Raw genomic sequence first — 16640 nt, forward strand, 5'->3', positions numbered from 1 at the left:
TTCAGCTGTTTTGTTATGCAGAGTGTAATTAATATGTATAATGGATTCCCTAGGGTACTAATTGAAGCTGCCACCATGAACATAGTCAAAGAGAAGTTAAACAACCAGTTGGGGGAAACACGACAGGGTGAGATATGCACATGTAGGTAGAAAGAGCGAGACTGTCCATCTGGCTGTCTTCCATTCCAACATGCTACACTTAAGTCCCATAAAGGAATGATCTAGCCTAAATCACCCTTTCCCCCCACTCTCAAATCTTTCTGGTGGATTAATTGGGCATCAGTGTCACATATGCAGTTTAATGACTGAAAGGCTCAATATCTCTATTATATGTGTGAAAACTCAATTCAGTTGAGCCATTCCTGAGGATTTGACTCAAAATATTAAAAAAAGGTGAATGAATGCTAAATAATTATTTTGGAGTTGTTCCAGTGGACTCTTATCACCTTGCAACTCCTGAATCCTCTAGAATGTGAGGTCAAAACACAGCTTATTTCACAATCTCTAGTAAACAACCACCAGCTAACAAAGACTTTAATTCAGCTTCCGCTGATTTTGAACTAGCTCTATAGGCAAGAAAGGTCCCTTGTCTTATTAGAAGTTTCATGTGCTATCAGATCCCTGCTGGATCCTATTTCTAATTTTTATCAGATTGAACGAAACATAGAGAGAGTGATTTATGACTGTCTTGCCTCTTGCATAATCACTCCAAGGAGGTTCATACACATTTTGTGTTCACTTTATAACGGGTAAATAACTATACATGATGGAAGCCAAGTGAGAAGTAGAACTGTACTCTTTTGTAGTGTGCTAAACCACAATGATTAATGATTTGTGAGTCCTTTCAGTGCATGTTCTTACAAATACAAAACCATTCCAGTCCAACAGCCAGCATGATCAGCAAACTACTATAAAAATAAGAACATTTCCTCTGTCTATAACAGGAATATACAGTTACCGGGACTTAGTTAAACTGCAGTGATCACCGACTGAAGCTAAAAATATGTGTTTTATCGGTACATAAGAGCCCATTAAGACTGGAGTACTCATTATTTAAACAGAATCACTAATTGCTGGTAGCTTTAACTGAAAATGCCTTTTCTCAAAGAGCCAGGACATCTATACAGCAACTTTCTTAATTCCATGATATATGGTTGAGTGTTGCTGCTAGTGCCCTAAGATTTAAGAACTTCTCATAAAATGCCCTGGAAATTGCTCCCTGGTAGCTTGCTCATCCTTCACAGAGCCCTACTCTAAAGAACAGAAACATACGTGTGTGTATGGTGTGAGAGAGACACACATACAGAGTGAGAGAGCTCTTAATCAACAGGATGGCAAAGCCTTGATACATAGGTGCAAAATATTCCCATGTGTCTAGAAATCATTTGGCACATTCTTAGTTATTTCCCCCCTGTCAGACCTTCTCAAGGATTGCAATTAAAAATCATAATCTTTTTAGCATGTACAAACCTCCCCAAGGCTAGGAGCACTACATATTGAGTATGATTCGATATTATTTGGCAGCTATTCATAGACAACACATTAATTTATGGAAACTGGATGAAACTTGGGGAGTGCAATCATTAGGGACATATGAGAAATCGAAAGCTTTCCTTAGTGATACTGACCTTTTTATAGCTACAATTAGGGGCAACTTGAATCCTATTATCTCTTTCATCACCCTTCTTAATGTCCTAGTCTTTTTAGTGATTGTATACAACCACCTTGTTAAACTTGCATTTTCAAACAGATATAAAAATAACTTACTTTACAGGAATGTTTCTCAGTTTTGTCTTTTCAGCAGCCTGTAAACAGAAGAGGGGTGGGGGAAACAAACAGTTAAGCAACACACCAAAGCACAGCCAAGCCCCAGGAAAACATCAACTTGCAGATGCTCTTCAGAAGCTGCACAGCCAGGCAGCCTGCCACCACCCGGGTGGAGGGATGCAGGAGCTGGACCCTTTCAGAGAGACAGCGCTACAGGTTTGAAATACTTCTGCCCCAGTTAGTGGTATCAGTGTGGCTTGTTTATTTTTAATGGCCATGAGTGTTTCAGAACCACTTGTTCGGGGTGATTACTTCATTTCCTGCGCCGAGGTCTGGCCCCCTCTGTCACAAGCTATCTGTCCATAGCTGGAACCAGAACAACAACAGGAAAAAATAAAGGGAAGAACGGACTCCGTTTCCAAAACAGTTTTTATTCACCAGCAACAAAAAAGGATGACCAAATGTTCAGATCAATTTCCTCTTGTGAAACCTTTGAGAAAACACACTCCAAATCATCTAAATGAGTAAATCTTTGGGCCTCTCGGCCTGCACCACCTCAGACATGGAGTCTGGTTCCAGTTTATTGCTGAACCCATTGATCTGTGTACAGTCCATTTATCATTCATGAAAAGAGCCAGTGATCTTCACAGTATATTAGAAGAAACAACTCAGATCATCTGTCAACAGCCCTCTTATTTCTGTTTCCCTCTCCACGGGGATTTCATCTCCTTCGATTCTTCTTGAATTAAAATGTTGCTAAGCAACACAGCTGGGGGCACTGATGGCAGAGCCACACCAGTCTATCACACTGGTTAAGCTGCTCGAGATCTCAGAGGAGAGTTTTTTTTTAAATGCTTCTGTGGTGTAATTATGTAATCTAAGACAACCTTGCATCCCTCCTCTGATTTTTTTTGGAATAGGTAAATAACGTTTTAATGCAAGAGGGCTTGAAATATCACCTTCAGATAAACCACTGTTGTTGTATCTTTTCAGAGAATTCCTCCTAGTGTTTGCAGAACCAGACTGTAATAGATTTAAATGTGGAAAGCGGTCAAATGGTTAGAGAGATTACAAGCACTGATAGCAGTGAAAGACAGAATTAAGACAACGGATCCATAAACCTATTATAGTAAGGAAAGTTTTAGTGCTTAATTACCTTCAGAGATATTTTTATAAAGCTTACCAAAACTGAAGGGTTTGCTGAGGACCTTTAACCTCTGTTATGCTTAGGGATGGGAATAAAATGGTTCTCACATAGGAACTGCTAATACTAGTGGTCCTGAAAAATGCCCACACAAGCCCTTGAGATGTTAAATCTTTTATGAAATCTGACTAACTTTCAAAACCTCTGGTACCTACACAACTGGGTTCCAAATGTTGCTGGAATGTGTTTTCCCATGGGCTTTACAATGGGGTTAGTTTTTCAAAATACCTGCTGTTTTGGTGCTTTTACCTCCAATCATAGGAAACACAAAATCTGTGTTTAAATCCATGGAAATCCCTAATAATGAGTTTAAAATCTGGAGAAAGAATTAGAGCTTGTGAGAGCTGGAATGGGGCAACACCAGTCTTCTGGGCTGGTTCCCAGTGTCTGAGGAAAAATGTTTCATTTGGATTATGTTTTCCATCTCAAGAATAAATCAATGAAAGCATGATAGGAAACAATTATATTAATTGTACAGTAGGATGGCTAAATAAAACACTTAAACCTCAGGAAATGCTAAACTTAAGATTGCACAAGTGTTACAGACCCAAACCTAATTATGTCCTCTCAAACAAGCTTATGATGAAATGGGGTCCCTGCCTCATTAATGAGATAATGTGAGTCGTGCCTCTTTCCAGTGATACTCTCCCAAATCTCCCTCTTTCTGTTGCCACATGTACGTGCAGTCAGAAGCATGTTATTAAGAAATCTTTCTGAGTAATAAATTACATGTAACAACACAAAAACGCTTTATTTTAAATGGATTAAAACACCATCAAAAATGGCACTTCGGTTTCCCAAGCCTCCCACTAAATGCCAAGTTTCAGTCCCATCCTGCAGAGAACTACGGTATTTTTAAAGCTCATAAACAGCCTTCCACAATGGCAGACGTGTTTTTTGACTATCCAGTGATATTTTGCTTGACCCTTCTATATACCAAATAGCTGGAGTATAATAATTATGAGTTCAAGCATGTGAAACTTGCATCTGAATCAGGTTTTTTTTCCTCTGAATTTTTAGAAAATCACTATGCAAAAAAAATGGTAACAAAATACAGATAAAAAAAGAAAATAGAAGAGCAGAGATTGTCTAGGATCACAAGTAAATAATAATAATGCAGTCAATTCTAATACAAAGTAAGCGGAAGATATTCTGGAGAGCATGTGCATGATGGTGTGAGCTAAAATGTTTACATGAAAGATTAAAGAAGATGAAGATATTTCAGGGAGTGAGAACTGGCAATGTCAAAGTCATAGATATTAAAAGAGCAGAGCATAAACTGAATGTTTGATTTTTGACTACTTAGCTACATTGATGGCAACTGTTTACCCTGAAAAAAAACGTGATAGCTTTAGGGAGAAAGAATTATAAATAGATATAGTTTATTTTCTTGGACCATGAACATTCTAGCACATTTTTTTCCTTGGATTTTTACATGGAAAACTCCCACATTTTTTTTCCTTTTGTTACCACAGGGAGGCACTTCCCTAACTCTTTAAGAAAAGCTACGTGCTGGAGAGACAGTGTCCTTCACACACATGCCAACTCATAGAGTTTTAAAAAAAGATATTGCAAATGCTCAGGTTAATCTACATGACAGCCTAGTTTAATGTTGGATGATCAAGCAACTGGTCATTTCCTATTACAAATGATTCAGTTTGCCTCTGAGTGGGACCATGGTGATGTTAAACACAGCACAGAATATATGTCAGTCATTCCGTCTGAGAAAGAGATGCAGGATCTGGTCTTCTGCTTTTATTTGTCTTGTAGGTGTTGCTCATTCATTTTTCAAAGCGGATTTGTTGCGATATCATGAGCATGCCCAGTGGCAGAAGATAAGGGAAGGCAAAATCAAAGTGACATTGAGTAACTCTACACATTAAGCTTTGATGCAGAAACATATTGTTTGAAAATACTTGGTGTGCAGCAGGTCTGTCAATTAGAGCTAATTATTTTTCTCTGATCAGGAAGAATGCAATCTTGTTTTAGGCAGGTTTCTTTGAAATGTACGTCTTTTATATAACGTCATTATAGGAAAATACTTCTTCCAAATTACTTTTTTTTCAGGGCTGCTTAGCTATTGACTCAAATTGTCTGTGTTGAGTAGTTCTCTCTGCTTTGATAATTAACTTTTGATCATTACTGAATTTAGCAGCTCTAGTTAGATGTGTTCAGAGCCATCCTCCTCAACTATTTCAGTGTTCATCGCCTTTAATCTTTGAACAAAATGATCTCATTGAGCCTCCATCAGTCTCGCTACTCAGTGAATAATTCCTGTTTCTCATCTTCATGACTGTTTGATTTGCTTTAGACTCAATGCCAGCTTTTGATTATTAATTTAAGATATTTCAAAGACAAACATGTTTTAAGAGTTATTTTTTCATTATGTATTCCTAGGCCTTCACACATAAGAAACTGGTTTTAACTCCACGATTCCTAAACTTCACGTATTAGAAGTAGTATATAGAAATAGAGCAGGTAGGAGGTCCCTAAACTTTGATACATATGCCCTGAGTGGGAGATGCTGCTGTGAAAGATTGGAATGAAACTGGACTGGTATAATGTAACATTCAATGGGTGTTAAGAGAATTACAACATGGGATCTTTGCTAATTTTGAGCTTGAAAACTTGCATTAAAATAATTTAGGATGATTAGAAAATGGAAGCCAGAGTGAACCAGACAATCATTACACTTTAATTTGTAATTTCCTTCTGGTGTTGGTGGTTTTTTTTGGTGTTTGGTTTTTTTGGTGGTTTTTTTTTTTTTTTTTTTTTCCCAGTTATGGCCTTTCCATAACTGTGCCTCTGCTCTCTAAGACCTTTTTTCAACAGCTGACTCTAGCATTGAATAAGAAGGAAGAAGATGAAGAATACATGAAAAGCAGTAAGATACAGAGGAACATCCATCAGAAAGTATTTGCCCAGGGACATTTTCCCATGACTTTTATAACTGTGAATGACTCCTACCTCTTACGTTGTATTACAACTGACTTTGGTGCTAGTTGTTTTAGCTTTAGTTCAAGAACCACCTGCACTGTGCTTTACTTGATCTACAGCATGGATATACCTATCAACTTATTTTGTTAGCAGGTATTTCAATATTACACAAAAGATTAAATATGGGAATAAACACAAACTACTTCCAGATTGTGCACAAGGATCTCAAAATGTGAAAAAAGGTGCTTTTCTTCATAGTATCAGTTACCACACTGGCTTTTGGATAGAAAGAACCAGAAACAGTACTGCAGTCAGTACAACTTTCCTGTATCACGAAGACTTGAGGAGAACTGACAAGAGGCTGGCTCAAAAATACCAAAGTAAAATAACTGGTATCTGCAGAAGGCAAATTAGATTTTTGGTCAAGTGTTACAGGGGAAGCATCTGTTATTCAAAGAAAATACATATTTTACACTGCATAACTGAAAATCCTGGATTTTCAGGGAAAAGTATTTGATTTCAAGAAAATGAGATTAGACAAAAAGTATTTTTTAAGAATCCCTCCTCACCTTCTTGATTCAGAAGCACTGATCCTACGGCAGCAATTGATGAGCCTCATAACGTTTTTTAGGGTGAGACAGATGGCATTTCATGCACTCAAACATGTTGGCAGAAGAAGGAAGGCCTCGTGCTTTAAGTTCCTGCATAAACTGCTGCAAATCTAACAGGTTAATCTCCCAGTTTCTAACCAGCAATGTATGCTTGGGTGAATAGCTAAGCAACTCAAGACAAAGAAGTTTACAACCCACCATGCCATTCTCCTGTCCTGTAGGTTATACAAGAGACTTCTTGGAGACCCAATCCAAAAAAACCAAAGAAACTTTCCCTGTTAGTTGAGTTATATACATAGTTATATATACATATCTATATATCTATCTTTGTTTTACCATGATCTTATTTATACAGAATGCCTTACCTACGATCCTAAGTAACGAACTGAAAACTACTACTTACTTACTGTACTCTATTGTGCTCTGATTCTGTAATGATACAGTTCATGCTAACTACACTTCCTCTGCAGGAGAAGAACACAGTGTGCAGCAAACAAACCACCCAGAACTGTGCTAGGAGTTAGAAAGCCCAAACCCGAGGGCTGAAGGATTAGCATGTGATGATACATGCACAAATATGTGTTGTGTTCCATTATTTTTTTTTCTTCTTTACTTCATTGGTTACACTCTCCTCTACCTGTCCCCTAATGTCAACAGAGGATATTGTATTTCTTTCTTGCTAATTGCCTTTGACGTGAAGTTGGCAACCTTGTATTTGAGATTCTGTGTGTGATGTTCCGGGTCAGTCTCACCTCGAGGACAAAAAGCCCGATGTTACTATATCTAGGACCAAAAACCAATAGAGAATATGCTCGCCTCGTCATGTATTTTTAAAAAATTAGTATTTTTCCTTCAGAAGCCAAAGATGTGAGATGGATCTGTTAAAATAATTTTTTTGAAATATCAAGTCACCAAGCATGTGTTATGTACAAATCAGAATGGTTCATTGAACTCTCACTGTGTATGAACCACAGAGAGCTTCTCATCATTGCTTTGAGCAATGCAATAACCTTCATGGCTTCAGAGATGTTCAAGAATACTTAAAATACTGGAAATTTAATTTCAATTGGGGCAGTGGAGGCTGGGTAAAATGAAAACCAGAGTTTAGGTGACCAGATCTAAAACAGTCTTTCTGTGGACCAGGAGTCACCTTCACCCTTGATGTAAGTGAACTGGCTTTATCTAAGCAACAACACCGATATATTTGGGCTTCTGTCAGCACTTTTTCACAAATTCCTACGTTTCCATCAGGCCAATGGTGGAAATCAAACTAAGGAAGTGTGCAGTGAAAAATGTGGCCACTTCCCATTCTTGAAGGACTATTCCATATTTGTTTAAAAAATGGAGAAAAGAGCTGCACACACTCAGTGTGTACTTCACTCTGAGGAGCACTTGTTGCTTGTGTATACGCAGCTGAGCTGGTTTTAAATCAGCTAGTGTGGGTAGTATGGTTGTTGTTGCTTTTGTCACACAGGCTTCAGTCTTTGCTGAACTTTACAAAACAACCTGTCAGTGAATGGACTTCAGAGTTTACTCACATAACACGTATGCTCATTTTAGAACTTCAGTACCAATGTACCTTGACAGAAGAGGCTTGAAACAGTGCCTAGTTCCCCAAGTATTTTGATATAAGCTGGATTCTTTCAAAAATGCTTTTGATGGGAAGTTTCTAACTGTATTAATTTTGACTCCTCTGTCCAACACAGCAGAAATTGTAAGATGACATTACAAATTCTACTGATTTACTTTGGTAGTCCTACAAAACACTGTCAAGTTGCTTTACAAATGCTAATCAATGTCTCATGAAGCCTAGTAGATTTAAATGCTCTGATAATACTAACTGACTTGGTCATTGCCAAGTTCTATGGCAGAAAAAAGAACTCCTGGCTAGAGTTAGGCTTGATTTTTAATGAGAACTGTTTTATCTGGAAAAAAAATATACAGCCCTGGTGACAGAAAAAAGTTGGGAAAATTGTACTGAATTGTCCATGTTTCAGAAATAAAAATATTAAATTGAAATTCTCACTTGAAACATAATTTCCTAGCAAACAATTTGTTACAAAGTCATTGCAAATGACCCAGGCTTAGTGGATGATAATCCTACTGTAAAAATATAAACATCTAGCTAGGAATAAAACTCAGTATTTGCCATTGTCTTATTTACTCACACTTTTTTTTAATACATGTGTTTGGTTCAATGCTCCAGATGGCAAATAAATAAAAAAAAAAATCTATTCCTTGTTTGGTTTACTCCATAGCTGCATTTCAACATGTTAATGACACGATTAAAAATATTGAGGAGGCAAAAGAAACAGAGTAAAGGTCTGGAAAGATTTGTAAGAAAAACAAAAAGTCTCTCTAAACTTCCTTCAAGAAATAAGCAGCAAAAGGCTAGATTCAAAGAATATTTTGTGACCTCATTGCGCAGCTGCAGGCAGTCTCCAAGCCTGTGCACTCCTCTGTTTCTGAGTTCAAACAGACAAAGAACAATTCTTTGTATCTCCATCCCTGAAAGTTACCTGAACAGTGCTGGTATTTTAGGTCTTATAATGATGTGTAGCTTTAGCCTGCAATGTCTGATTGTTACTTTTGCAATGTTCACGCATTATAACTTGCTGTGTCGAAATGGAAAGGAGTACAGGGAGATATCTCAGAAGCAGCCCCTTGTACTGCTGCTCATTTGCAGTTTATGCCCTTAGATTTTCTGTTGTGGCAAAGGCCTTCATCTCATTCCTTCATGAGTTCGACCTGTCCTTAGTTTCTTCCCTACTCTAAATCAATGAACAGTTGCCTAGACTTGAGAAGCAAAAGGGCAGAGTCAAAGAGTACCAGCAGTGGCAGTGCTGGGAAGATGTGAACTGATGTTGCTATTGTTAACACCACCCATTAATTTCCAGCACAGGACTAAAGACTTTAAGGATTTTAATTTATACTGAACGCTACATCTACACTAAATGTTAAATCTATTACAAACAGGCAGCAGAGGTAACAGAGGCAAACACATGAAATAACTCTTTGCTGACCTTGGTCTGGTTTAGTACATTGCTCAGATGACTTAGCCAATTACTAAATTGAACAGCTCCAAAAATTATACTTAATAGTATTGCCATGGAATTGGTAATTTTGTAAAGCAGGCATGCTCTCTGTGAGAGCACCCTGCCCAAATCAATTGCACTGTCACACTGTGGTCCTGACCTGTCCCTACCAGCAGGCAGAAGGTCTGTTCTGGGAAGATTCACCCTGCTGGCACAGAATGGAGCACCTTCAACCCCAGCAAACCTTGCAGTGGCAGATTAATTCATCCTAAGAAAAATTAAGGTGTTTAGCTCTCATTACTGTTCTCCTTCTGGAATGCCTCCAGGGGAGATCAACTTTCACTTCTTCCCCCCTTATTCTGGCTGACAGAAGCTAATTACTGGATTTATCATGTCCTTTTCATCACCTACTTTACGCTTGTTCTGGCCACTTATGAGTCCCTCCTTCAGACTTCTGCAACGCCCCCAGTCTCAAAGCCAGCGCTAGCACTATCCTCCACAAGCGTAAAAAACTCCCAAGAATTTAGATTTTCAAGTTCACAGACAGTTGCTTGGGCTTCTACAAAAGAGCGGCGCTGCAGATGGCCAGCATAAGAAAGCCAGACACTTTCTTTACCAAAATGCTTCACAAGGCATTCATGATAAAAATCACACTCCCTTTTTGAGGAGAAAAGGGAGATAAATGTTTCCTATGTGGTCAGATTAGTGACTGTTGAGCACTGAGATGGCCTGCAGATATCACAGACTTCAGATTTATTTTTATAGGACAGTATGGTCAAGTCTGGCTTTTCTCTTAACAGCAACAACGCTGGTATCAATCAATTATCTCACCTGCTGCTACCTCTGTTTGCTGCCAAAACAATACAGGGCTTTTGCATAAGTGGCATACATAGTAAGAGGCCCTGGGGAAATATATTTTTCCTCCGTGCTTATAATAAAGACTCCTTTACAAAATGATGTGTGCACCAGCATGCACACACACAGAGTGCATGACCCATCCTGTGGACTCAAAGCTGCAACTCCCCCCTCCCTCCGACCCCAAATAGGCTGACAGATCTCCAGCATCTGGTCCTTATGGCTGTACTGAGGAACAACCAGCCTTTCCACTGCTACTTCATTAGTGATGGAGGCATCAGGTCTTTCTAACGCTTCTCCTTCAGGTGAATGACGTCTTATGGTATGGCTGACAGAGCTTGGCTGCTTCAGGCTGGTGGCATAAGAAACTAAACCCAAGAGAAGCACCTGGAAGCACCTGTTTAAGGAGCGCTGAGGGGCTACCTGAAGTGCTTGCTTACTCGTGGGGAAATGAGGACTTCTTGCAGCCATATTTATTCATCTTTTCAGCTAAGGCATTTCATTCCCCCTTTGTAAGGGCTGCCTGCCTGCTTGCCAGTATTTTCTTTTCCTGTATTATTTTGTTGACTGCAGCAGAGGGTCTTTGAGACACTGAGCTACCAGTGCATATTAAGCAACTCAAGGAAAAGGCAAGTCAGTGGGAGGGATGGGGCTCCTCCAGCTCCTGTGCTGGTCCAGGCAGCTGCAGCCCCAGAGCCCAAGTAAGAACAAGGCTGCAAACCGCAGGGACAACCCGATTATTGCTGATCTGTAGTACTGTGCATTATATAGCAACCATTTGTCCTGAGAGTTGTATTAATCCCCTTCCTCACTGATGGATGACCTCCACAATAACAACATGTGCAGAAACAATTACATGAGATTCCGTGAATGTGAATAAGTTAAAAGCTTTTGATAACACTGTATTTTAGTGGTATGCCATGTTTTTCACTCATAACTGCAGTAAGCTCAGCTCAGACCTGAGTGGTTACTGAAAGCTTCTGCTGATAATAAGTAAATATATGATACAAACCTACATCATTACCATGTGAATTATGACCTTAGACATGTCAGCCATCAAATCTCTTATTACCAAAGATTTGTCTAACGGAAGCTGGAATATTAATTTTACACAGTTGATGATATATGCTTGTTTCAACTAGTGTTGTGCAGAATAAAATAATTTGAATATCAATTAAAATGGACTGAGGTTGCAAGAAGAGACATATCTTCACAGAATGATTTTTCATGGTTATAGACTGACAAGGTTGGAGAATGACTGTATTATCCTAATAGCTTCTGTTTTCATTAATGGCTTAATGAAAACATTTCCCCACAATTATAAAACATAACTGTAGATCTTAAACACTGGAATGTGGGTTCTTTATCAAAACACATGCTGCTGTGGCTACACTGATGCTGCCTCACTCTGGGATTTCAATGAAACCCAATGACAGATAAACTGTTTACATTAAAAGACTCTATCAAAGTTATTTTGCACCTAGTTTCATCCTAATCCATCTGATTTTTCTATAGCTTTGACAAGATGACCTCTCTCACTGTGTGTGCAGTATTGATGTCATTACTGAAGAGCTGTTCTTCAGCCTTTCTGCTGATAACAAAGTAAATGGAAATGTAGAGAAACCTTGCGGAGGTAAACATCTTGTTCAGGATCCACCTAAAAAAAGGGGAAAATTACAACAGGAAAGGATATGTGTTGTTCCAAGGGAAGTGGTCCCTGTTCCACTTTAAAAAGTGTTTACATGATATGATGAAAACATATTGTATCTGAGAGTTTCATAAACTTTAAAAAAATTTAACTTGAGTAAGTGCTTTGAAAGCTCGGTGTGCCTTAGAAGAATTCAAAGCTCAGCCTATGGCTGATCACCTTTTCAGACTCAGCTACAAAGTCAAACATTTTTTATGTAATTACCTAATCTAACCTAGCAAACAAGATTCCTGTTTATGTAAAATACAAATGATAGAGTAGGGCCATGGATTATATGCATGTCTTGTGTTTGTATGGTTATCAGAGAAGGGGCAATTGCAGTGGCAATCATTAAGGGAAGGAGGGGATAAAAAACAAACTGAAAAGAAAAACATCTTATTGATTTGTTCTGCCAAAACCACTATACACATAAAATACTGAAAATGGAGCAGGTCTGTAACTACTATCAAAGTTTCTTGGGTTCAAAACCACACAGAACACTAGCAATGTTCTTTAAATTAAGTACGCATTTCAAAGGTTAACAGGACTATTCCTTAGGCAGAAGAACAAAGAGGAGCTGGTTAAAGAAAATTGGGTACACCACAGCTACTTAAAATACTGTATCCAGGCACAACTCATTTGGATGCCTTTGAGCTCAAAGCTAATTTGAATTATACAGAGGTGCTTTAAAGAACAAAAATACTAACCTGTGTTTTATCTAAGCTCTTTTAGCTGAACCCAGCTACTAATTAAAAATCTTCACTACTCTTCCTAATTTCTGATGTATTTTTTTAACAGAGTAATAAAGCCGTTTAAAAGCTCTGTCCTTCCTCACAGAGGAGTGTTAACATTAGCATCTCTGAAATGCCTTGTCATCTAATGGTTTTACTAATAATATGTCTGTCATCTGCCTTGACTGTATCACTCGTAGGCAATCTAAAAATATTGTGCAGTAAGACTTCTGAATGCAATATTGATGCATATGCCAACATTCCTCTTGGTGACAATACTAGAAGAGTTTAAAATCCAGGCAATGCTCAAATGTAACAATACCTCTCAAATAATACATGAAACAGATGTGAACCTGGTATTGTAAATATGAGACATAAAAATCTATTGGGTTGGTCAGTGTGCATATTAAAAACCATTCAAGTAGGTCAAATTGTGGATAACAAAACTTTAAAGACAGCAATTTTAATAAAACTGTCAATACAATTTTCTTTGTAAAAACATTTGACACTGATTATGCTGCTTATATTGAAAGAGAAACACAAGGTCTATATCTTTGGATCTTTTATTGAACTGTGAGCACAGCATCAATAACTGCTTCTCAGCTGTAAATGAAAATTGATTCCAGATCTAACCTGTTGTTTTTTGTGTGCCTTTAATCCCAAATCACCCACAATGAGACATAAGAATCAGCATTTTGTCTATGGGACGAAGCATGTGGCCAGTTCCAAAGTGTCTACACTGATGATACTGTGGGGTGTGTTCACATGTGTTAGATGCAGGCGGTAACTGCCGTCTCTCTAAGTGAGTCCCCAAAAGTGATGATGGGAGTTTACAGTTGGGGTGGAGTGACTTGTAAGCTGCCTCATGCTCTATTGCCATGATTGGTATGGTCCAAAACTTTACAGATCTGAAGTCTGAAGGGACCTGCAACGAACATCTTACTGGACCTCCTACATGTCACAGCCCAAAGAAATTCACTTGACTTCTGTATCAAGCTCACAATTGCCAGAAGTCTAAAAGGATAGGGGAACCACAAGGTTTCCATGCAATTTGCAGCTGTTTGGCACTAGTAGTTTGGATTTCTAGTCAGCTCTCACTTGTTGAAGCCTCTTACGCCCTCTGGGATGAAATCAAAGTGTATAGCCTCCTTTCAGGAATCTTCTTGGCGATACATTGGTAGGCCATATACATGCATGCTTTAACCAAAAAAGACCTAACACATTAAGGAGGGTTCACTGGATCAGGTTTATAACTCTTAGATACAATTTCCAGTTATTAAAAATCCTGTTTGAAAAGCAAATGTTAAAAGTAGGCAGCATATTCAGTAACAGCCTTGCTAATACTACCTAATAATAAATACCTTTCATTGACTTCAACCTGGTAGCTTTCATCTTAACCAGAAAACAGGCATAACTTCTTAATTAATTATATGACTGACTAGAGCTATCATGTGTATTGTGTTTCTCCTCAGCAGCGGGGAGAAAAGGAAGGAGATGTTTAACACCTAAAAGAGCACGAGATCCATGGACCCTTAAATAAATGCAATACTGATCAGAAACGTGTGCTCATTCAGAGGAGTGAGACAGTAAGACAGAAGAGCTTTGTTTCTTGCAGACAAACTTCTAACAATCTTCCACCATGACAAATGGACTACTGGTAGTCTCAGAAGACAGGCTGATAGATCAAACTCTTTCCACATACTATAGACATTCACTAAAAGTTGAGATCAAGGTGCATTTATGGATCAGTGTCACTACCGCCCCTGCTGTGTAAAGATTGAAGGGTCCCTACCAATTCCTAAAGGACAAATCCTAGGGCTCCCTACCGACCATCATTCTCAAAGAGTTTCAATTTCCTTGAAATATGAGCAGAAAAAAACCCAAAAAAACCAACAACTTGGTTTTTACATACTGTGTTTCTATTAATAAAAATGATTAAATGCTAGCTCATGCTTCATATTGTAAAAGCCTATAGTAAAAAAAAAAAATAACAGAAAGATTGTAAAGAAAATTATTCCATTTCCTCACAGAAATGTTGCATATACTGTTAGAATGGTTTTGAGCTGAGAGTTTTAATCTTTTATCTCCCTGTCAGAATGCACACATGTGTACAGCTGAATTACAATGGCCATTTGACTGCAAAAACTTTATGTTAAAAGAACAAAAAATAAAAAAAAAATTCAAACCTTGCGCTTCACAGCTGAACATTCAAAACTGTAAAATTCACATATTCTAATTGCCTTGATCTGTCCCTCATGAATGAATATTTTATATACCTCTTGAAAAAAATACTTTGCAGTCAAAAACCATTGCAGTTACGTTGTTGATGATTATGTCTCTGACCAGTGGGCCAGATCAACTTTTCCTTCTGCTTCCAATACGCTCTCTTTAAAGAGATATGGCAGAAGCTGCTAAAGGGTGAAAGCACTGCCAGTGTAATGCGGAAGTGATGCAGCAGAGCTATGCTACTCAGCTTTTCAAGGTCTTAGTCTGGGATGCAATGTGTGACAAAACTCAGGACAGACGCATAGTCATGCATTCAGTTGCATGCATAAGAAAAGCTAACCTAAAAAGCTGCAGGATTCTTTCCTGTAATGTGTATAAGTTTGTCTATAACCCTCTATTTGTAATACAAATAGGAGATTCAACCATACTTATGTGGGGTACATAGAAAAGGTGGTTTCCATTGAAATGCAGGGCATTTAAGAAATATGCTCAGTGTACTTCCCATCCAGCCAGTTAATTTATTTTTTTATGTGATTGGAAGTGTTCATGCTTAGAATCCCTAAAGATACAGACCATAATCTGTTTCTTAAGAAGGTATTTGGGAGAGTTTAGGAGATTTGAATAAATTCTAATCACTTAGAATGAGATGAAGTTCACACTGCCAAAAGGGTACAGGTGGAGCTGGTGGAAGTGCTCACCGAGCCACTCTCCATCAACCAGCAGCCCTGGCCAACCGGGAAGGTCCCAGCTGACTGGAAGTCAGCAAATGTGGCACCCACCTACCAGAAGGGCGGGGAGGAGGATCCGGGGAACTACAGGCCTGTCAGCGTGACCTCGGTGCTGGGGAAGGTTCTGGAGCAGATCATCCTGAGTGCCGTCACACGGCACGTGCAGGACAATGGGGGATCAGGCCCAGCCAGCGTGGGGTTATGGAAGGCAGGTCCTGCCTGACGAACCACATCTCCTTGTGTGACAAGGTGACCTGCCTAGTGGCTGAGGGAAAGGCTGTGGCTGGTGTCTGCCTGGGCCTTAGCGAAGCCTTTGGCACCGTCTCCCACAGCATCTCCCAGAGACACCGGCTGCCCGTGGCCGGGGCGGGTGTGCTCTGCGCTGGGCTAAGAGCTGGCTGGGCGGCCGGGCAGAGCGTGGTGGGGGATGGGGTGACATCCCGCTGGCGGGGGCACACGGGGTGTCCCCAGGGCTCAGCGCTGGGGCCGGCCCTGTTTGATATCTTTATCGATGACCTGGATGAGGGCACCGAGCGCACCCCCAGCCGGTCTGCGGAGGACACCAGGCTGGGGCAGTGCTGCCCTGCGGGGGGGCAGGAGGCCCTGCCGGGGGTCTGGGCAGGCCGGGCGAGGGGCCCAGGCCGGCTGTGTGAGGTTCAACCCGGCTCCGTGCCGGGCCCTGCCCGTGGGGCACAGCAGCCCCAGGCAGCGCTGCAGGCTGGGGCAGGGGGCTGGGAAGGTGCCCGGCGGGAAAGGGGCTGGGGGGGCTGGCTGGGCCGGCTGGGCAGGAGCCAGCCCTGTGCCCAGGTGGCCACGGGGGCCAGCAGCAGCCTGGCTGGTGTCAGGAGCAGTGTGGCCA

At 39.9% G+C, this 16640-nt stretch overlaps 1 protein-coding gene across 3 annotated transcripts in view; it reads right to left on the minus strand.

Moving 5' to 3' along the window:
- The window catches only part of AFF2 (ALF transcription elongation factor 2), a 351494-nt gene that overhangs the window by 83472 nt on the left and 251382 nt on the right, over positions 1–16640 (minus strand). For all 3 annotated transcript variants that reach the window (XM_055727794.1, XM_055727793.1, XM_055727795.1), the window contains exon 9: positions 1768–1805. In XM_055727794.1, coding sequence (XP_055583769.1) covers positions 1768–1805 — 38 coding nt within the window. The remainder of the gene's footprint in view (positions 1–1767; positions 1806–16640) is intronic.

Source organism: Falco cherrug, chromosome 15 (assembly GCF_023634085.1).
Source record: "Falco cherrug isolate bFalChe1 chromosome 15, bFalChe1.pri, whole genome shotgun sequence".
NCBI classification, from domain to species: domain Eukaryota; kingdom Metazoa; phylum Chordata; class Aves; order Falconiformes; family Falconidae; genus Falco; species Falco cherrug.